Genomic DNA, 22,192 nt, shown 5'->3' with positions numbered 1-22,192 from the left:
CTCAGAGCTGGCTCCGAACTCAGAACCAGGCGGCTTTGGGTGGGCATGGGCTCAGAACTGCCAAGCGGCAGCAGCATTTCGGGTGCTTGGAAAATTCCAGCTGGTGGCGGGGTTAGGGGGCAGCTGAACAGCCGCTTGGGAAAGGACAGTGGCATCTAACTAGCAGACTCGGGCAGCTCATGAGGCAGAGAAGTGCCCAGGCCCAGGGCCAAGAGCCCAGGCAGCAGGAGCAGAGACTGTCTCTACTCCATCTAGCCCCTAGCAGGGGACAAGGAGTCATGGCATGATACGGGTCGCGCTATTGTGTCCAGTAAAGTCTATTCCAGAAGGCACCACCCAGAAGCATAAAACACACTTTTATTATTGTGATTCTTTGGCTGAGCCCTTTTCTAAGGAGGCCTTTGCAGGCGTGCTTTCCCTGGAGACAATCAGTCCGACAGCGGCAGTAACACTCTGCTTTGGTGATGGGGGAAAGTTCATTTCCCAGCCCCTTAGGGACCCGGAACGGGGTGTCGATTCCCAAGCAGGATTCAGCGGCGTGTCTGGTTCTTATTTCTGAACAGAAAAATCGCTTCGGGGCACCCAACCTTACTTGAAAATTTCAAGTATCGTCGCTCTGAGCTGGTTTTGCCATGTGTGATAATATCCCACAATGCCCCTGGGTGACCAAAAAGCCCCTGCTCTCGGGGATTAAGTGCAATCGGGTTTAGTGTTAAGGCTCTTTGCATAGAACAGCAGAATCCGGGGCCTCGTTTTTTTCAAGGGCGACTAGAGATTTTGGGTGCCACTGTTTCTGGATGCCCTCAAAGGGGGCTCTGCTTTCAGAGCTCGCCCAGCCCCTGCTTTCTGAAAGTCATGCCCCTTTGAGGTGTCCCCAGAATCCCTAGTCGCACTTGGAAAGTCCTATTCGCCTCCTCAGTAGGAGCGCGCTTTGGCGCAGCAACGTGCATGTGTAATAACAACATTTAGCGCTTCGTAGCTCCCAGGCACCTTGCAACCATGGCTTAACTCCAGGCAAAGTGAATCCGCAAGGTGGCTGCAAAGCAGCTGTTTCTCTAGCCTTTAAAAATCAGTGGGTGCCAGTGTGTTTAATGGAGAGCCTCCGTCACGCTCCTGCCCCCTCGGAGACGGAAACAAGATCGCTCCTTGGAAGGCGTTTTTAGGGGAGTTGGATCAAAGATTTGTGCGGCTGCTGTGCTGAAAAGTCTCCTGCAATCTATACGGAAGTGGGGGAGGCAAGTATTCAAAATCCAGGCAGCTCATTCCCACCCCAGCACGTATGGTCGAAGGCCAGCGCCTTCCCCCCCTCCCCTCCAAACAGAGCCCCCCTTCCTAAGAAACATCTGCATTGACTTCAGTTAATGGGGTTAGAATCAGGGCTCGCTCTAAATGACAAGTCCACCACCCCTCTGGCTTTCTTTTGTTTACACAGAGATCCGATGTCTGTGCTGAGCCTGTTTATAGCAAGGATACTCAGGCTTGCATCACTGGGGAGCAGGTGGGAAACTGAGGCAGCACTGGGGAGCAGCGTGGCTAGTGCGGCAGAGGCCACTCGGTTCCAGGAATGAGGTCTGCCCCAGATCTGCCTCGCTCTGCACTGACCCCCCCACACTAGGTTCTTTTCTGCAACAGCAATTCCCACGGGTACCAGCAATTGCAACAGGACAAATAAACCATGCCCCACTTACGGGTTTAGCGCATAACCCTGAATCTGGGCCAGCCCTGCCCTTGCAAAGAGTGATTTACCCACTACCTGGCCTGGATTTAATAACTGCCGCCTGCTTTTTATTTTGCCATGCAGAGATTCTGCTTCAGATGTTCGCAGCCTTCAAGCTCACTACCTCTCCTCAAAGGCTCAGCAGAATTAGGAGAGGGAAATAGCTGTGTGTCTGAAAAAAAGGAAGGGGGGGGGGGAAGACGCTGTTTCCTATATACAAGGGTCTGTGGTGTAAAGCGGCTGCTAACGTTCCCCGACAGGATCACAGGCGGAGCGGGACTGGCTTGAGCTGAGCTGGGCGATGTAAAATATAGAGTGGTGAAATGAATGGGAGGGGAGGGGGGAAGTCATCTGTTATATAGGAAATGCTCCCCCCCCCACATACTGTCTCCGCACCGGGCCAGGAATCAGGTAGCTAGAGCCAAGGTGAATTTGGGCTGAACGGCAGGGAAGCGCCACTGCCTGCAGGGGTCGAGGGAAGCAGGCAGGTCAAAGCAGTGGAGCGCCCGGTCCAGGGAACAATTCCCCCGTGGAAGGCCAGACTGGATCTGACCTGTGGCCTTTCTAGCCCAGTAGCCTGGTCAGCCCATGGCCAGCACCTAGGTTCTCCCTAGTCGTTGCGTTAGATGCAGGAATGACTGGGTGACAGCAGCGGGCCTGGGGGCTGCAGCTCAGATACGGCAGAATGGTCCCTTTGGCTTTGAAAGCGGAGATGATGCAAGAACCCACGCGAAGGCCTAACGTGACCCTCTTCTTCCTTCCCCTGTCCCTGGCTCATCCCTGGAGCATACGGCTTTATCTCCCTTCCCCAACTGGGTTGTTTTAACCCGTCTGACACTGGGTAGTTCTGTTATTCCCTCTAATTGTCTGCCATTGGCTAGGGGACAGGCCCCTCGCTCTCTCCCCCCGGTCTACTTTCTAGGGCTCAAAACGTTCTTGCCAGAGACGGCTGCTGGCTATTTTATCTGATATGGGGGGAGGAGAGGCCTGCAGCCCCGGTCGCCCCGGACTGGCTCAGAGGCAACAGGCAGAGCAGCAGAATAGCCCACAGTCATTTCCCACCTCTGCTGTCCGGTACCCCAGGGACAGGAGTTCGAGCCTGCCTTGCCTTCAGAGAGGTTTTTCTAAAAAGGAAAAAATAAAGTTCAAATCCCGACCGCACGACCCCCCCCGATGACTGGAGCCAAACAACATCTGTCCAGAGCCATCTCCCGTAGCCCTCTGAAAAGTCATCCCAGAAAAGTAAAGGCTCCATCCCTTTGCTGATCCACTCCATGGGTGGGGAGGGGGTTCCGTGTGTGCTGACGGGCAACACCCGGGCAAGGCGCTAACTAATGTTGCCACGTGGGTGGGGGACCACACTGTCTGTGATTCCGGCCTGGAAAAGAACCGCGCAGGCCTGAGCCTCTGGCCTCGCAGGAACCGCTCAGCAAAAGGCCCAGCTAGGAAGGGTTTCTGGTGGAACGGGCTGGGCTTCCCGAGCTGCGTCTGGGACCGCGAGGGGAGAATTCCTGCTGTCTCCTATTGCCCTGTCCCGTAAGGCCAGTTGAACGTGCTCCCAGACAGCAGCATGTCCCTAATTAGTGTTTCGATGGGCGTCTTCCCCACCAGTCTCATAAAGAAGAGCTGAGAGATGAGCGAAGCCGGCACCGCCCGGAGCGCCGGGAGCCGCAGCAGGAGTCTGCCAAAGCGCTGGGGCTGAGACGGGTACTGGGCCCGGACGTACTCGGTCAGGGCCACCTGAGCTTTCTCTTGCAAGCTCTCCACGTGGGCAGGGTCTGAGAGGCCGCAGGCATCTGCAAAAGGCAGGGGGGAAGAAGGGGGAGAATTGTTAGCAGGGAACAGAGATTGCACAGCTCCGGGTGTCCCCACCAGACACACGGTCCTGCTCCACTTCCGAGATGCGAAGGCCGGGCAGGACTACTAGATCCTCTCCTCTGACCGTGTGTGTCCCAGGCCATCACATGGCTCACAGTTACCCCGTATCCAACCCAGCGCCGCCGCTAACACTCCTGGGGGACCAGCACCGCCCGGAGAGATGGTCGGCTGTGACTGGAGCAGCAGGGCGGTTATCGGCACACCCACCTCCGTGGCCCAGAAGGCCCCGAGATGGCCAGTTCATCAATCACCCTGCACCTTCTGCAGCCACTCACACCAAAGCAAACTCCTCCTGCTCTGCCAGGTGCAGGGGAGATGAACGGGGGCTATGGCATGCAGCCCACCCAGTCCAGGAGCCACCAGCGCAGAACAGGGAACACAAGCACAGCAGACCATGGTAGCGCTACCGACCTATCTTAGGGCTTCCATCACCCTCGGATCTAAGCACTTCCTGGAAGAGTTGGATTAACCCAGCGAAGTCCCTTAACAGGATCTTCCGCTCCCATCCCTCCCTTGGCCACAGAAGGGCCAGAATCTATGCCTGGGCTAGAAGACAGCATTGCCTAGTGGATAGAGCACTGTCTTGGGGTGTAAGGGACGTGGGTGTCAATTCCTGGCTCTGCCATTGGACCCACTCAGTGACCTTGGGCAAGTCACCCCCCCCACGTGCCTCAGTTTCCCCATCTATACAATGGGGATAACGATACTGCGCTCCGATGGAAAGTGCTCTATAAAGCAAGGGATTAGACTGTAATTGGCCAGCAGGGACAAAGCTTCCTCAAATGAACACACGAGGCTGAAACCCTCCCCACCTCTTACGGCACAATATCGCCCCTGAGAGCAGCACGGTTGCAAAAATGCTCTGCGGGAAGCCTTAGTGTGACGGTGTAGATTGGTTTCAGTGTAAACCCAGGGTAGACCCGCTGCTCCCACTGCAGGCTGCATTGGCACAGGAGCCCTGAGATGCCACAAACACAATCATGTAGCCGGGCAGAGCCTGCCAACCCTGCATTGACAGCTTTCGTTTGAGTTCCCTGAAGTCAGTCTCCAAGTATGAGCAACTCACCCTGCCAGCTCATGCAGAAACGCTGCCAGCTTCTATTTTATTACCCATCCAGCGGTATCTGCCGGCCCAGATATTTTAAGAACACGGCAGCACTGCCATGTTAAACGGAGGTGGAAAGGCATCAAGCCACGGCCTGCCGGTGCCCGTCTGTCACATGGCGATAGCCATGCAGTCAGGACAAGTCCTAGAACATCCTTTTCTCCTCCCCCGCCTCCCCTACTCCCATCTTGCATTTTTGGCTACCTTGACCTTCCTGTCACGTTTCCCAATTAAATCCAATCACCGGCATTCGGTAGCTATCCCTGCAACGCTGCATTAGACGCCTGGCGCGCATGTCCCACTATTGCGAGCCAAACATTTTACTGTCTGGCCCCCACGCAAACAAAACAAAACAAAAACAAAACAAGAAAAAGCCTGCGGGTGCTTAATCCAACCACAAGGGGGTAGCGCGAATGGGTTTTTAATATAAATGCTCCACGCCAGAAAACCCAACCCGGACTATTTGATTTGTGAGAGGACGGAAACTTCGTCTCGTTAGCCGGCAGTGGGCAGGAGAACGAGCTGATTGGCTGACGAGCTACAATTGGTGATTAAATTAGAACCCCACGTTGTCAGGCTGCTCTGGCTAGCGCAGCCTTTAAAGAGCCCATCCTGTCATTTTTATTTTGTTTTCTCTTTAGGAAGGAGGAAGAGGCCAGGCAGTGTTAGATAGCCAGGTTTCTCCGCTAGCCCCCCTCGGGAGCTAGGGACCCCTGGGACTGTGCCTTGTTACGACTGCAGTGGATACACAGGCCAACCGAATTGCTAGTTTGGCTGGAGGTTAGAATGGCTCTTAAAGGGACATACCTTTTGCGTTGTGCTGCAGTATTAATAGATACAAGTCCTTCCATTCTTAGGGCAAAGGCTCTTTAATTTATCTTAGAAAGTTAACCGGTTCCCATTGATGTATCTGGGGCTTTACCATTACGGGCATCCCATGGAGCGTCTCCCCCCGCGGGAAAGTCACCTTGCTCACAGGATGCGCATGGGAGTCGCTACCTTTAGGCTGGAGCCTATGGGAATTAGGCACCCACATCCCACTGAAACACCACGAGCATTAGGTACTTTTGAAAGTTTTACCCCTAAATGCCATCGAAACCCAACATGACTGAGGTCCCCAAGTGACTTAGTAGCTTTTTGGAAAATTTTACCCTGGGTGCTTGAAGCCCTTAGGTTACTTTGAAAATCCCAGGCTTCAGCGCCGTCTTTTTGGTACCAGGAGATGACATCAGTAGGAAAGGCAGCAGTGCGGGGCCACATCGTATCACACACCTGCGCACTGACGCGATCTTTAGTTGTGTATAGGAAGCATTCACTGCAACAGGCCTTCTATCTCCAACTCTCTGTGCTCTGTAACCACCCTTACACACACGAGAGACCACTCCTGGGGCCACCCACAACCACCAACAGCTGAGCACCCAAAGGAGCCAGGCAGCCAAATCCTACTGACCGTTGGAGGAAGCGGGAGAGGGAACTTCCTTAAGCCCTTTGGCAAATCCCAGCTGTGCCAGTCACCAGGGCACCCCCAAGTCGTGCACAGCCAGGGGGAGAAACGGGCCAGGCAGCGTGTCCTGCAGGTCAGTAAATTAAGGTCACTTTGCACCAAGCTGTGGGGAAAGCGGCAACGCCCAGCAGAACTCCCAGAACCTACCTGCCTGCTTGCCTCCCCCTCGTGCTAATTTGGCTCGATGGACGGTATTTCTGACGCACACCCCATCACCTCACCATCGTTAGCATCTTTATCCTCACAACGCCTCCGGGGCAGTGCTACTATCCCCATTGTACAGAACCAAGGGACGAAGCCTGGCTAGCCCTAAGTGACTTGCCCATGGTCACGCAGGGAGGTCAGTGGCAGAGGAGGGAATGTCCCACTCAAGCACCCAAAACACTGGATCATCCTTGTTCTCTAGATATCCGTTAATTACAACTCCGGGGCTTTGCACTAAGGTCATACAGTGCAAAGGCTTCCTGGGGGGGACGGGGAGGGTGCCATATAGATCCATAGATACCAACACACAGAAAGACGAGTTTTCAGGGCAGCCTGTTGCTCTTCCAGGAGCACTGCTCTACGAGCAGGGACGCAGACGTCTGAGCAGGGCCGCCGAGAGCGAGTTCGGGCCCCGGTGAAAAAAAATGTTCGGGCCCCCCAGCAAGGGCAGACCGGCTAAACAGGGCCGACGAGAGAGGGGGGAAGCCGGGCCCTGGGCCCCCTTCCGGGCCGCCAGGCCCTGGTACTTTGTACCGGCTTCCCCCCCTCCTCCCTCGTCGGCCCTGCGTCTGAGTTCTGCTTTTCAGCGGGAAGCCCCATTTCCCCAGGGCAGAGCAGAGCGCTCCTCGTTACGGGGCCAATCACTTCGACAGGGGGAGGAGGGTTTCGTTTCTCAGCTGGCTGAGACACTGTTAAATTCATCACAGAATTACAGCACCAACTTACAGAACGTACTCACACCTGCTTGTCAACGGTTTGAAATGGGCCACCTTGATTATACTGCGACAAAAGTGATTTTTCCTCCCTTCTTGTCAACTGTTGAGAATAGCCCACTTCCACCTTAATTGAATTGGCTCATTAGCACTGACCTCCCACTTGGTAAGGCAACTCCCATCTTTTCAGGTGCTGTGTATTTATACCTGCTACTGTATGTTCCACTCCATGCATCTGATGAAGTGGGTTCTAGCCCACGAAAGCTGATGCCCAAATAAATGTGTTAGTCTCTAAGGTGCCACCAGGACTCCTCGTTGTTTTTGCTGATTCAGACTAACACGGCTGCCGCTCTGGAACCTGGCACTAACTTTGACTCCCGAGGGCAGCCCCCATCCTTGTGACATCTCGTGGTGGCTGCATCCTTTCTGATCGTTAAGGGAAGCATCTCTTACATGCAAGGATGATTACGTGATTTGGTGCAATTAGACGTGACGATGGGAGCAGCTGCGATATTACCAGCGCTATCCTCCTCTTGCCGCAGAAGTGGGTGCTGGAGAACGTTCCAGACGGCAGCAAGAGACAGGGGTTCAAGGCCCAGCTCTGCCACCGATTCCCCGGAGGGCCTGGGGCAAGTCACTTAGGGCCAGCCTTTTAAAGGTATTGGTGGACTTAGGTGCCTAGCTGCTTTTGAAAATCTCACTAGCAGCCACCTGCACCTTTAGGTGCCTAAATACCTTTAAAAACCTGGTTCTTTGTTGCTCCCTGCCTCGGTTTCCCACCTGTAAAATGGGGATACTGATCCTTCCTTTGTCTATTTAGCCTATAGCCTTTTGGGGGCGGGGCCTGGCTCTGACTGTGTCTGTGCAGCAGCCGGCCCCTCTAGCCGTGACACCGTCCTGAAGATGAGCATGCACCAGCCACTCACCTGGCGTGAAGAGGGCTATGGCCTTCAGGCAGCTGTATTCAGCAGAATCCACTTGCAGCCTGTTCAGTTTTTCCACCTGATCCTGAAATATCCGGATCTGGTCCATGAAGGACACCACGCGGTCGGCGGACATGGGGGAGGCGTGGAAGCCGGCCGCGGCCAGCAGGGGGGCCATGTGCAGCGGCAGGGCCGACTGCGCGGCGTTGAGGACGAACAGCTCACTCCAGCTCAAGCGCAGCAAGGCCACCTGGTCCGAGACCGGCAGTTCTGGGAAGAAAGGGATGTTCCGGGCCCACTCCACCGTGCTGAAGAGCAGCCTGGCCGCCAACTCGCAGATGTTGTCGATGCCCATCACGCTGCCCTGCTGGGCGTACTGCGAGCCGTAGCGGGCAGTCGGGTAGGGCTCCGCCCGGAGCAGCTGGGAGATGAGTTCCGAGACCGGCTGCCCGTTGTAATACTCCCCGCTGGGCATGGCGTTCGGGCTGGTGCTGGAGTGGGTGGGGGGGATCCTGCCTCTCTGGACAGCTGGGAAGGAAGCGAGAGGAGAGATTAGATCCCACACGGCAACGTCACGTGCGGTTGCTACCATCGCAACATGCGTTTAGTCCAGCCGGGTCTACGCTGGGGCCCACGTCCCCGCCACAGAGGCTGCAAGCGGCTACAAAACGAGGCGGTCGCTGTTATGAGTATTACGGTAGCGTCTAGGGGCCCCAGCCGAGATCAGGGCCTGGCAGGCTTGGAGTGGCACGTACTTGTATCCAATCCAGGACAGGCCCTGCCTCAGAGTCTGAACAGGCAAAGGGTGGGAAGGGGAAACTGAGGCACAGAGCACGGCAGTGACTTGCCCAAGGTCACCCAGCAGTTCTGTGGCGAAGCCGGACTCCCAGAGCAATGCCTGGTCCACTGGGACAGAGCTGTAATCGCCTTGCGTAAGGACCAGGTTGCCAGCCGAGTGGGCGCCTCAAACCTTCAGCACCACAGCCCAGGCCTCAGAGCTCAAAGGGTTACTCCATTAACTGGGATCAGTAGCAGGCTGTTATCCAGCCCTTGGAGAGGTACATGACGCATACCTGGCCAGTTACACACACTAGAAATATTGATCTGAAAAGAAGATAAACCTCCTTAGCACCTTGGTGATATCACCTCTCCCCCACTGCCTAATTAGCTGTAAATGAATGCCTAACCCCAGAGATAAGCAACAGAGCTCGGGCCTCTAGCAAAGGGCACTGAATGACTCTGGCTGACAGATGCAGGCCCCCAGAGCATTTAAAGCTTGGGTGATAGGCCTGGTTTTAGCACCAAAAGCAGGGAGGACTGCTGGGGTTAAGGGCGAGGAGCCCCCAGAGCCGAACAAGGAGATCAGCACCACACGGGGGCTTGCAAGAGGGTTAAGGGAACCCAGAATCAATCTGCAGAGAATATTGGCCTCTGGGACAGCTGATTTCATCTCCATTAGCAAGCGGGATTCCAAACTGCACTGAGCCCAGGTTTCTAATCTCCAAGCAGTCACGTGAAGTTCTAATTCCCCCCCTCCTCCCCTTTGCTCTGTAGTGAGATGACGGCTAGCCAAGGTCATTTCTCTGCAATGGAAACATACATCTTCAGTACACTTGTTAACCCTGGAGGGGCTCCTCTTCCTAACCGCATGCTAAGAAAGCTATTTTTCAGCCCCCGTTAGCACCCACTGTTTGCGTGGCCCCCGGTAATTAATTTATGGGCTGTTCTTGCAGCACTTAAATTAGAGCTCTAAATCATAGTAAGTGACAACAATGCCGTCCCCACTCGCCTGCAAGGAGGAAATTAAGTCCTGCTCCTAATATCTCTTCCCTGTGCTATTTACATTTCTACCACCGCCTGTGGAGAAGCAAATAGGCTCTGGCTAGCTGAACCCCAGAGGGATCCCACCGCTCTCCATCTTTGCCCACAGCAAGGTGGAATCTGCCCAGAACAATGGTTGTGATTTTCAGGTTGAGTACTTAAAGTTAGGTACCTAGTTCCATATTTAGGCAGCTTCAATAATACTACCTAGTGCTTTATATCAGTAGAGCGCAAAGTGTGTTGCATGGAGAAACTGAGGCACGGGGAGGGGAAAGGACTTGCCCAAGGTCACCCAGCAGACCAGTGGCAGAGCCAGGAAGAGAGGACCTAGATCTCCTGAGTCCCAGTCCAGTGTGCACTGAGAAATTCCCATTGGGCTCAGTAGAGCACCGCTGCAAACCAGGATGCTCATCGAAGCATCCAACTTTACACAGCTAAGTGGCAAGTGCTGGCCCCTTTCTAGTGGGAATGGCCCGGAAGTCTTGTCATGAGCATCAAGAATGGACTTCGGTCCCACGAACGTAGCTGAAACTCCCCCACCCCCAACTTCCAGCCCGGGGAGATCCAAGCATTTGAAGCTTGCAAGACAGGCCAGCCTGGGCACTTCCCTCACCCGTCCAATTGTTGGGTCAGATCCCCGGAGGGGCCACACCCATTTACACCGGCAGAGGATCTGTCCTGTGGCCCCGATTCATTTAAGCAGCGTAAACGACTAAAGCGGGTGCGTAAGGGTTTTGATGACTCGGGGCCTAAATCTGTTACCTTGAGCACAGCCTGAAATCCATTGAGAGTCGCTGCCCGCTGGGGCCCAGCGCACAGCTGCTCTCGCCATGCTCATTAACAGATGTCACGCACGTGACTTCACTGGCAAGCACAGAACCTTAAGTCATGACAGACAGCACGCGCCTTGTCTCCAAACCTGTAGCCTACGCTGACAACCCGCAGACACGGGGAGGGAAGGGATGCCGTGGAAAAGGAAAGCGACTGCAAGCAGGAGGTGCTAATTTCATGGGGGCCCGGCCCCTCTGAAAATCAGATGCAGTGGGCTCCCTCCTGATTTATGCCAGCTGGGAATCTGGCCAGCAGAGGCACCCAATCTTACTGAATGCCACGGGAAACGTGGCTGTGCACGTCAAAGAGCTTCAGGAGAGGAGCGAAGAATTTCTTGTTCCTCTCGTTCTAGTCCCAGCTGGCCTGGCCTGCTGGGAGACCTTGGGGATGTCACTGCCCCGCTCCATGCCTCAGTTTCCCCATTTCACAGGGGGGGTGAATGAGCCTGACCTCCCGCGGAAAGCACTTTGTGGTCCAGAGGTGAAAAGCGCTAGAGAAGAACTAGAGACTATTAAATACAAATACTGCCTGACATCAAGCAAAAGGCGAGTGGTGAATTTAAAACTCACGTCTCCTTTGTCTGCTAAACTCTGTTCATGCTGTTACCCATCCTTCCCCCACCCTGCCTCTCATCACATCCTCTCTGACCCCGGCCTTGCACCTTGTGGTCTGACACCAAGACAAATTGGGTGTGAAATGCTACCGAGGAACATCCATAGTGTTTCACTTTGCACTGGTGTCAACAATGGCACAAGGAGCAGGGTGGGTGGGGAATCTGGGATGGGGACTGTGGTCTTCGGTGGTTTATACAGCACCTCCCACAATAGAGCTTTGATCTCTGATGGGGGTTCGCACGTGCTACTCTAAGTAGGTCTCTAATGTCCTATGTTTCCCCTTGTGCAAATCACTCTGCCAGCTCCACTGCTCAAAACCCTTGTCAGCTCTTCCCAGCAGGACTCTGTTTCTTGTCACTCCCTTCCCAAGCGACCCCCAAGGCCCTAGTGAAACCTCAATGCTTGCAGCTAGCCATCCTGTCCGGCCAGCTCTGCTCTCAGACCTCGTGGAGCAACAGTGGCAGCAGCCCCTTTGAAAAATCAGGCAACCGGGGTCTCAAGTCAAGCACCCTGAATGAGTGGCTGCTTCTGAAAACTCTGGCCTAAACTCTTTTGTTCAAATGAAGATTGCAAACCTAGGCTCTTGGAATGGCCAAACTGGATCAGACCCATGGTCCATTTAGTCCAGTAGCTTCCGACGGTGGTCAAAACAAGCTGCTTCAAAGGAAGGCACAAGAAACCCCGCAGTGGACAGTTATGGGAAAATTGGGGGAAATTACTTCCTGACCTCCATTGGTTTATGCCCTGAAGCATGAGGATTTATAGCCACTCCAAAAGCTCTTGGTTATTTTTAATGCTTCCTACAACAACTTTGGATATTCTCATTCTCCATAGAAATGTTCTGCCTCAGTTAAAAACCACTCGGCTGCATTCGGAGCGTCAGTGCTATCTTATGGCAATGAGTGCCACCGGCCAACGGCGTGTTGTGGGAAAGGGTTTGCTAAGCTTGCCACCTCTCGAGTCCACTGCCTGGCTCCTTGACTGCGCCTTATGACACGGCACAGAGGAGTTCCTGATCGAGGCGGGGCCCCCGCATTAAGGGGAGGAGAGAGGGTGCTGAGGAACGAGGATTCCTCTGCTCTCCAGCTCTGGGAAGTTGGGAAACTGACTCAAGAAATGCTTTAAAATGTTCTGGGTTCTACTCTCAATGCAACACGATGCCCAAGATAAAGAGAACAGCCGCCAACACCATCTGCTGCGCCGTACGCCCCCCCGCCCCGATACACTGCCACAGAAATTTGCATAACTGAGTCAATATTGGAACTGCAAAGGATTATTCTAAGTTCGTCTCGGTTTCCATCTGCGACCTTTAAAGCTGCTAGGTCAGGTGGTCTGGTACAAGGCTCCAGGTGAGTCACCGAATCTAGCCAAGGCTTTGGCTTTCCAAACAAACACCACCTGTTGGACTGGTACGGGAGCCGCCCAAGGGCAGATTGAAATGGTTTTGTATTCTGCCCTGAGACTGGGATTTCACTGTGACAATAACGGCTGCTCCCAGATACCACAATCAGCACGGGGATTTCCTGGCTGGCTTCTGGGGTGGCAGGTGCGCTCCACAGGACATCGTGGTAAGGACCAGATCCTCGACTGTGTTTCCTTGGGGCAATTCCGCTGACTTCAAAGGAGTCTTGCTGGCATCAAACCAGCAGAAGGGTGTTAGCTCCGTCTCTCCAACTGCAGTCCCTGGCATGTCATCAACGGTGCACAAGATACATGGGGGGCAAAATCCTCAACTGGGGTGTAAATTGTAGGGGGTGGAATGTAACTTACGAAGAGAAGGAACCAGGAGTTCCTGACTCCCCCAACCCACCCACCCACCCCCAGGGCTGGTTTTAACGCTGATTAAAAATCTACCCCTGTTTCCCAGAGGCCCCAGTTCTGCTCCCGCTGGCACAAAGCAGGAGCAATTCCACTGCACCCGTGCGAAGCTGGGGCGAGAGAGAGAGGAGATCAGGCCTGGAGTTTCTAATCCTCCCTAGAACATGTCCAGTCACATCTTGGGGAAGCGCGTGCCTTGGGATTTACAGGCCGTTTGGCTGGGCCTCAGCTTCGGGATCCGATCCAGCAACCACCTCCTCTGCTGTAGCATTTACTCACCTGGTTTTCTAGGCAGCTGGTGAGCAGCTTTTACTAGTTCTAAAAGCCAAACAAAAGGAGAATCTGCCGCTGCTCTGTCCGAGGCAGAGCGTGGTGCATTTGGGGGGGGATTTTACTCTCCTCCCCGTCTCAAAAGGCACTGGTTCGGATTGTGAGCCCGGCAGAGCCCTGGAGGCACAGCTCCTGGAGAGGGCTGGGGGAGAGGGGGGAGTTTATACCACCTTTGCACCTCCCAGGTTATGGGGATGCTGGGATCCTGTTGACCACGCGCTCAAACTAGAGCAGCCCCGGGCACTGCTCTAACTGTTGCCCGGCTCCAACGGTCCCGTCCTACAGGGCAGAGTAGCTGGATTGCAGGGGGCCCGCTCCTTCCCGGAACATGCCCGTAGACTGGGAGCTGCTGTGGGAAGCAGGACAGGGCCATTACGCTGGTCCTACCCCAGCAGGCAATCCCCTTCGTGGCAGAGGAAGCCCCGGTGGGGGAGGTATGGCCAATTCCTAGCCCCTTCCTGACACCAGAGGGGTTAGTTTAGTTGCAGGGAACAGCCAGTGTTTAAAAATACTAGAGGAGGTTTTCAAAGGCAGAGACAAGCGTTAGGCACCCAAATCCCATGGGCGTCCACTGGGATTTGGGCACCTAGCTGCCCTCTGCGCTTTGAAAACAACCCATCCAGGAGGCATGTAACTGACCGCCCCCGGTGCTGATCCACGCAGACGACAGCTGGCATTTTCAAAGGGCCCTCTTGGCTGTCCGGTCTCCCCTGGAACTTCAGTGGGTTTTGGTAGCCTAAAGCCTTGATGAAATCCCAGCTAACAGTTAACCACCAGCCCGCCTCCCGTTTCCAGGCAACAGCAATTCAAGAACTGGCATTCCAGCTGGTCCAGAGCAGTGCTCTAACTCGTGCCCCGAGGGCCTGGCTTTCCAGAAAGCTCGGTTTCCATTAGGCATCCACCCAAGCGGCCGGGTTTTCAAGAATGCTCGCTGGCTGCGGAGGGCTCTTGGAAATCCGGCCATCAGCGTCACAATGGGAGCCGCTGGGGGCTGAGAACTCTCGCAAATCTGGGCCTCATTAAGATGCACCAATGCACGCTGGGGAGGACAGGCCTAGATATACTCTGCACTGATTCTCACGGTGCCTTTGCATTGGCCACAGCCTGTCGGCGTAAGATAGAGCAGCTCAGAGGTTGCTCTTAGTTACGTCCCCCTTGCTCTGGTCTCTAGGGGTCCATCCACCCTGCAGCTGGGAGCGTTGTTAGGTGTGTTAGGCAGGCTTGCACTCTAGCAGCTACCCATGCGGCAATGTCCAGGATGCTATTTTTAGCATGCTGGCTTGCGCGCGGCTAGCACGTGTCTGTCTACACCATGGGGACATATGCCAGCTGGGAATCAGCGTGGCACCACTCCACCCCATGCCCCCTACGGCGGTGTGTGTGTGGGAGGCAGTTGACACAGGAGCCAGCTACACCCCCCTCACACACGCTGGGATCTCCTCTATGCCCGGGGAATGCTCGGCTGGCTAGCGAGCGCCAGATTCCACCATTCGGGGAAGGTGTTTTTGCAAAGCAGTGGGCCGAGTTACCTTCTTTCCTCATTCCCACGCGAAAGCACTTCTTCAGGCGGCAGTACTGGCACTGGTTGCGGTGGTGCTGGTCAATCTGACAGTCTCGGTTAGACCTGTGTGCAAATCAGACAACAACATGCCATTGCAAGGGGGTAGGAAAGTGCCGACCCGAGAGGAGACGTGTGTTTTGTTAGGTAAGTACGGGGGAGGGGGAGGATGATAGGGCACGAGACTGGGGTTCAACTTACAGACTCCTTTGTGGGACCTCGGGCAGGTCACGTGATCGCCCTGTGCCTCAGTTTCCCTGTCCAATGGGGATAAGAGTGCCCTGCCACACGTTGGGGTTGGGAGGATAAATACATTAGAGATTTTGAAAGGCCCAGATACTCCAGGAATGGGAGCCTGAGGAGTATTTTAGACGGACAGACTGGGCAGAGCGTTGTATTGCATTAATGCTGGGCCTAGAGGCCTCAACAGAAACAGGGACTCCGCTGCGCCAGGCCCTGCACACATGGACAACGAGGCAGAAACTTGGCTTCGCCGAACAGCTCTCCTGGGGCACAAGAACTGCCCCGAGTTGCTGTGACCCCTGGATGAAATTCACCCCTAGGCAGAGGCCCAGCACTCGGCCTAGACCCCCCGGAAGCAAAGCATTTTTATTCAGGATGGCGCTTAAGAACGGGCTGCCCGGCACAGGGCTATGCTCAAGCACTCAAGAGCTTCCCCAGATGGGGGCCAGAGGGCTAGTCCCGGGCTGGCCCATCTGCACAGGGTGAATTGTGCCCAGGATCCATTGCTCGGGAAAGGGTCTAGCCCCCACCCCGCCAGAGTTGCTCTCCCACGAAGCTCGGCCTTCCCAGCATGAAGGAGGGGGCAGCGGAGTTTAAACTGAAAACAGCTGAGCCAGCCTTCCTTTTGTTCCCAGACGCTTGAAGAATTCCAGCTATTTCCTATGAGAACATCCCAAGCCTTTCCAGGCAGCGGAGGGGAAGGGTCACTTCTCTTCCCAGCACACACAACTCATTTACCTGCCCTGCTAAAGTAAACAGGATCATAATCCCCGCCCCATTAAAGCCTGTTGATTGCTTTCCCAGGTACTAAGCACTTACAGATTTATTTCCAGGGGTCTCATGTTCAGCTCTGCCTGCCTAAGGCCTTGTCGACATGGGCAATTTGCCTGGCTTCGCAGGGGCAATCCTCTAGGGTAGGCAGGGTTAAATCATTATCTGCCCCTGTGCAATTGTGACTCCGCTTTGGAGAAGGGGCTCATGCCGAAGACACAACGCCGGCCCCTCTGAAGTCAACGGCAAAAGTCACCGGGCCAGATCCTGAACCGTCGGAGCTCCACTGAAACCAGTGCAGGGCAGACACCGGTTCACAAGCTCCCGCCCCGCGCCATCTTCAGTGGGGCCCCACCACTGCAAACACCATCTTCGCCTGCCTTCAGCTAGACTGAAAACTGGGCAAGTCCCACAGAGACACGGCCTGGGTGACAAAAGCTGGGAGTCGGCAGTTCACCTGACCCCCCATTTACCCAGCTTTCTGCAGAATCAGCACCCCCGGAACGGTCAGTCACTGGGGAATGACCAGAGCTTGCCCGTTTCTCCTCTGTATATGGCTCCTTTGAAATGGACCAAGCGGGGCATTAGACAATGCACTGCCCCGTTAGTGTTACTGGTAATGGGGGTGGCACCCCATATTTGGTAGGCTCTGCAAACGCCTGGTCCCTGCCCCCCCAGAGCGCCCAGTGTAAGTAGACTGAAAACGAAGTGGAGAAGGAAAGAAATGAAGCCTATGAGCAACAGCATCGGCTCCTGTGTTGTTTTATAGATGGGCTATGCAGACCCAGGACGAGCCTCACGCCATTGTCTTCAAGAGAGCTGTGTGTCTTGCAGCAGTTGAGGATCTGGGCCCGAGGGAGCTTTGAGGGGAAGGTCACTGGGGGGTGGGGGGATGAATGGTGGAAAGAGCGTCTGGGTAAGGGAGGGGATGCAAGAAAGGGTGAAGGATACGAAGAGGAGGGATGAGAGAAGGCCCAACGGAGAGCCGGGCAGAGCCTGGACATTATTGTTACAGGAGTAAGAATGCTTTCAAGCACTACGGGCCCAATCGTGAGCCCCTTTCTGCAGCTCGGAGCAGGCCCATGACCGCAGCGTGACTGCACGCACCCAGTCACGGCTCGCTAGCGGGGGTCAGGGTCTCCCAACCCGGCCCGAAGCACGAGGCTTGCAAAACTCGCCCAGACGCTTTCCAGCAGCCGAGATTGATTTTACAGACTGTGCAGAGCGGTAAGTGACTCAGCAGGGTCGCTCTGATAGCCAAGGGGGGTTGAGTCAGAGCAGAGGTGGGGAACCAACCTACCAGCCCTGCTCCCGTCTTCACAGGCCCGTCTCCTGGCCCAGCGCATGTGCAAACAGGGATGAGCAAGAGAAAACGCATCCCCATCCTCATCACTTTGGGCCTTACATTTTGGGTCAACACCAGACAAGATGTGAATCGGAAAAACAACCAGAAAAGTAAACAGACAGGACCCGTAACTACCAGCCCCTGCTGCTCTGATCAGGAGTGGTTAAAAACAATGGTAAATACTAATAATTCAGGGGTCCTAAGCCCCATGAAAGCCTTCGGCCCCGATTTTGAAAAGCATCTAAGCCTGCTATGAAACTCCATCGACTTCAAGGAGACTTGCACACATTAAGGGTTTTGATGAACAGGGATGAGCAGATTCACATGCTTAAAGTTAAGCACATGCTCAAGGGTTTTGCCGAATCAAAGCCAGGAGTTCGGAGCTCGGCATAACGTAGCCTCCTGTTTCTCTTGAGCGCCATGGCCCTTTTCTGTGCGCTCAGACCCCGTTTGCCATCACATTCACGGTATGAGACGCACGTTCCCATAGTAAGAGATGTGAAGCAATGGATGTTGGGAGAACAAAACCCGGGTTTTCAACCCCTAAGAGGGAAGGCTATTTGGAGAGTCTCTCCGGGATCCAAACCCAGCACGCACACAGCAATCAGCTAGAACAGACGCTGCACCACCCCGGTGTCTGGAATCACGAGCCTTCTTCAGCCAGAGATGTTTCCTGCCCAGCTCACGACTGAACGCAATGGGCTGTTTTATTTAAGAGAAGTAAATAGTGGGGTGGGAAGGAGGCTTTAACATACTCCCAAAATCTGATCATGTGCATTCAGGATGAGTTCCCGCCCCTTGTTCTCAAATAATTTTGCAAATTGCTACCTTGAGCTTTGTTCCTGAGTAAGTAGGACATGGCAGTCGCCCCTTTGGGGCCTGATTTTCATAAGGGCTCTGCTCCCAATTAGGCAGTAAAATAAGCAACCAGATTTTCTAAGCCGCTCGGCGCATTGGGTGCAGAGGTCTTTTGAACAAAAATGGCTGGAAGCGTCACAACAGGAGCAGCTGGGAGCTGAGCCCTTTGGAAAAATCTGCCCCCGACTGTGGGCGCGGAGAGTTTGCACCTTAGTTTGTCGAGGGGGACGAGGCATAGACATGAGGATGGTATAAAAGCATGCAAATGAAGCAGAGGATTGGTTCTGACTTTATAGTTTCAACAGGATCACTAGCAAAATAACGCATGATCAAGTGAAAGGCAGGGGGAAAAAATGTAAACCATGCATGGTGGCCAGTCAATCTGCAAAGAAATCCCACCCGTTGCCGGTGTGAGTGAAAGCATTTGGTTATACCTTGGAATCCTGACATGAATATCCTAATTTTTACATGACTCCAGAGATGAGCCACGTACGGATTCGACAACCGTTCATACAGGAATTAATTTACCCTGAACCTCACCGCTGTGTTTAACACATTTAAAATGTGTTGCTGATCAAAAGTTATTCTAGTGGAGAAGCGATAAATCTAAACATCAGATGACATCTTCATCCCAGGGCTCCGTTACAGCGGTTTGGGCTGGGGCTTGAGAAACCATTTGTATCACAAATCCTTCTGTAAAGAGGGCTAGAAATTCACTACAGACAAACTGGGGTATGAATAGTGCTTTTGGTCCAATTCCATTCTGACAGCCCAGGCCAAAACCTGAGCTTCATAGAGTGAAACTGATCTCTACCAGCTGAGACTCTAGGCCTCGAGTTACAGTAAGGGCCAAAAAAAATATTTAAAAAAAGAAAATAGCTTTTTATGTTATTTTAAAACTTAAATAGTTGTATTTAAAGCCAAGAGTTCTTAGCAAGTTCTCCTAGACACACTGTAGCTATACAGGAAAATGTGAGAACACAGGAGGTGTGTATGGTGCTAATTATGCAATTAGGATGTGTCATTATTTAGTACAAGAACTAAACTGCATCCAACTCAGTTTTTAAAATTCAAATTAGAGCAATTTTGGCTTGATGTTGCTGTGAATCCTTTAAGGAAGCCCACTACAGGACTGCCTGGGGAAAGCATTGCATCTGCCCTCGCTTAGGAACGGTGTACTAAGAAACAAACATTTTTATTTCATCCTACATTTCTCTGAGTGCAAAGCGAATACACTAACCCCTAAATCTGTGCTCTGACCCAAGAGGCGAAAAAATACATTTACAGCTTTGAAGTTCCAACTGGAACGATGTGCTACTTTTCTCAATACATTTGTACCTAACTACTAAGCAACAACAGACAATCAATCTTCTTTCTTTGCAAAAACAAACATTCTTTGCGTTTGTCCCATCTGTAATTCAGAATGCTGGTACTTTCAGTAGGATACATATATCCAGTCTTCAAGTAACAAGAATAGGTAGCTCTTATCTAGTGCTTTTCATCGGTAGATATCAAAGCACTTTACAAAGTAGGTAAGCATCATTATCAGGATTTGGGGAAACAGGGGCACGGGACAGTTCACTGAATGTGTTGTGTCCACATGCCCAGAATTCATAGCGGTGGCAACATACAGCAGGTTTTTAGGATATCGCAACCTTCCAAAACCCAAAGTGCAGGGGACAAAAAATATTGCACAAAGTTTAACAGCTGCAGGATTAATTTCATGCACACAAGGTTCCTAACGTCAGTTTCACATGACAGCATTTTTGCTGTTAAGAACTGAGATAAAGAGGAAATCAATCTCACCCCCAGCTAAGAGGAGGTACCGAACGGTACATAGGGGAGTTTGAATCTGGGCCACACGAACTGAGAACAGAGTGGGTCAGAAACGGCACGATAAATACAGCAGCACAACTTGTTCTTTAATCAGGTTTGAGTCTCATGACTTCCACCGTGACCAGGACTGTGAATGACTATTTCTGTTAATATAGACACTCAGATGCAATTCTGAGGAAATCACTTGTGTACCCAAGCTGGTAGGTAGCCATTCTTATAGAATCTTATGGAATCTACTGGTTTAGCAAGTACCGTTATGCAAAATTTGATTTGCAAGAACGCCTAGGGCTTGTTACAGTACCATACATGCATGTGAGCCTAGATCTGCCTTGTATTTACTTCTCTGCCTTGAAAAGTATTTTTCTTCTAAGAGGAGTCAAGGCCACTAACCAGGTACTGTACCCCTATTGATTTTAAGAGTTACTCCCGATTTACACCGGAGCGAGAGGAGAATCGAGCTCCGTAACAGAAGGGGATTTGTGCTTTTGGTTCGAATTAGCCGCCACATCAAGTTTTTTAAAAGGCTGCTTTCCGCTGAGGCGCTGGGGAACATAATGATTCATAATAACAACCACTGCACGTTTGCAGAGAACCGTACAGCCATTAATTAATTATCTGCCACGCTAGCTGGAGACGGGAAATCTAACCACAAGGAAGAGCCTGCACAGCACCCTGCACCGTGTCTCATCACCGGCGCTGGTGCAAGGCACCACATGAGAGGCCAGGCACAGGGCCCATTTTGCACTGGGGTAAATGGCCGCACAAGAGCAGGCCTGGGGCAAGGGAGGTTGGGGAATCTCCCTCATTGGAGAGCCGGTTAGGCAAACACCTGTCAGGGATGGGGTCTAGATAGTACTCGGTGGTGCCATGAGGGCAGGGACTGGACTAGATGACCTCTCGAGGTCCGTTCCAGGCCTACAAGTCTCTGATTCTAGCGGTCAAACCCAAGCAGGCCCCAGGCCCGCCAGGTGAGCCCCTACCTGCAGGTGTAACTCAGGTTCCTCCGGATGCTCCGCTTGAAGAAGCTCTTGCAGCCCTCGCAGGTGAAGACCCCGTAGTGCTTCCCGCTGGACTTGTCCCCGCACACCGTGCAGTCCACCTGGATGCCCGGTTTGTCCTCGTCCCCGTGCTCCTGGTCGCTCACCCCGCCTTGGGGCGACACCGAGTCCTCTTCGGAGGTCCTGGGGTAACCCTTGTCCACCCCGTTGGTGTCTCCGTTCGGGTCTCCCCAGCCTCCAGCCACCATGGCCATATCTCCGTGGGGCAGCCCGAGGAATCAGCGATGCCTTCCAATGGGAAAAACAAATCAGCCGGGGGTGGGGGGGAAAAGAGAGCAAAAACTAGCGAGTTAATGGTTATTTGGCGCAGGAGGGGAACTCCGGCCCGGTCTAGCCGCCCTATCGCTGCGTGGCTCCGGGCTGTGACCCTCCACCCGCCCCGTTAGTCCGTGGGGCTGCGCTGGGGCAGGAGCGTTGAAAATTCCAGAGGCCCGAGCCCCTTTACTCTGCCCCCCAAAGCCGAGCTCGGCCAGCCCCACCTGGGGAGCAGCCGGCGCCGGAAAAACAAGTCCAACAAGTTTGTCCAGCCAGGGGCGGGTGCGCGGGGGCTCGCCAGGCGCAGGTCCGGGCAGCGCGCAGGGCAGCGCGCAGAGAGCGGCTAAGGGCGCATCCCCCTGCAGCCCCCGGGGCACGGGCGAGCCGACGCGCTGCTGCAGCGGCCGCTGCCCCGGCCGGAGTCTCCGCCAGAGGCCGAGCGCCCGGCGGAGCCGGGTCCCCGCAGGGCTGGGGGCGCGCCCGCCCCCCGCGATCGCCCCTACGGGGCCCCCCGCCGCCGGGGCTGCGTCCACATCGCGGGCGGCGCGGCCGGCACCCCCCGCTCCGCCTCCTGCTGCTGCGGGGCTGGAGCCACCGGGCCCCTCCGCCGGCCTCCCCGAAGAGCAGGGCTCAGCCGCCGCCGCGCTGCTCCTCCTCCCCGGCGGTCCTCCTCCCCTTCCGCTGCCTCCTCGGTCCCGCCCCTGCCCGGCCCCTTCCCTCCGCCCGCTGCCCTTCGTCCCCTTCCCTCCCCCTCCCTCCTCCTCCTCTCCCTTCCCTCCTTCGTCCTCCTCTTCCCCTTCCCTCCCCCTC

General features: G+C 54.2%; 1 protein-coding gene across 2 annotated transcripts in view; it reads right to left on the bottom strand.

Annotated features, from left to right (window-relative positions):
* Positions 1 to 906: 906 nt before the first annotated feature.
* The window catches only part of NR2F6 (nuclear receptor subfamily 2 group F member 6), a 26,086-nt gene continuing 4,800 nt past the window's right edge, over positions 907 to 22,192 (bottom strand). Inside the window, exons 1-5 of one of the 2 annotated variants that reach the window (XM_024219092.2) lie at positions 21,607 to 22,019; positions 21,050 to 21,355; positions 14,988 to 15,082; positions 8,048 to 8,572; positions 907 to 3,513 (exon numbers count right to left, since the gene is read on the bottom strand). In XM_024219092.2, coding sequence (XP_024074860.1) covers positions 3,239 to 3,513; positions 8,048 to 8,572; positions 14,988 to 15,082; positions 21,050 to 21,321 — 1,167 coding nt within the window. In that variant the 5' untranslated portion in view covers positions 21,322 to 21,355; positions 21,607 to 22,019 and the 3' untranslated portion in view covers positions 907 to 3,238. Of the gene's footprint in view, positions 3,514 to 8,047; positions 8,573 to 14,987; positions 15,083 to 21,049; positions 21,356 to 21,606; positions 22,020 to 22,192 lie in introns of those variants that run through there. The other variant, XM_026654914.2, reaches the window with a different exon arrangement.

This window comes from Terrapene carolina, unplaced genomic scaffold (genome assembly GCF_002925995.2).
Source record: "Terrapene carolina triunguis isolate 2854851 unplaced genomic scaffold, T_m_triunguis-2.0 Scaffold194, whole genome shotgun sequence".
NCBI classification, from domain to species: domain Eukaryota; kingdom Metazoa; phylum Chordata; order Testudines; family Emydidae; genus Terrapene; species Terrapene triunguis.
Note: the sequence above shows the minus strand (reverse complement) of the source record. Positions and strands in the feature narration are given on the sequence as shown.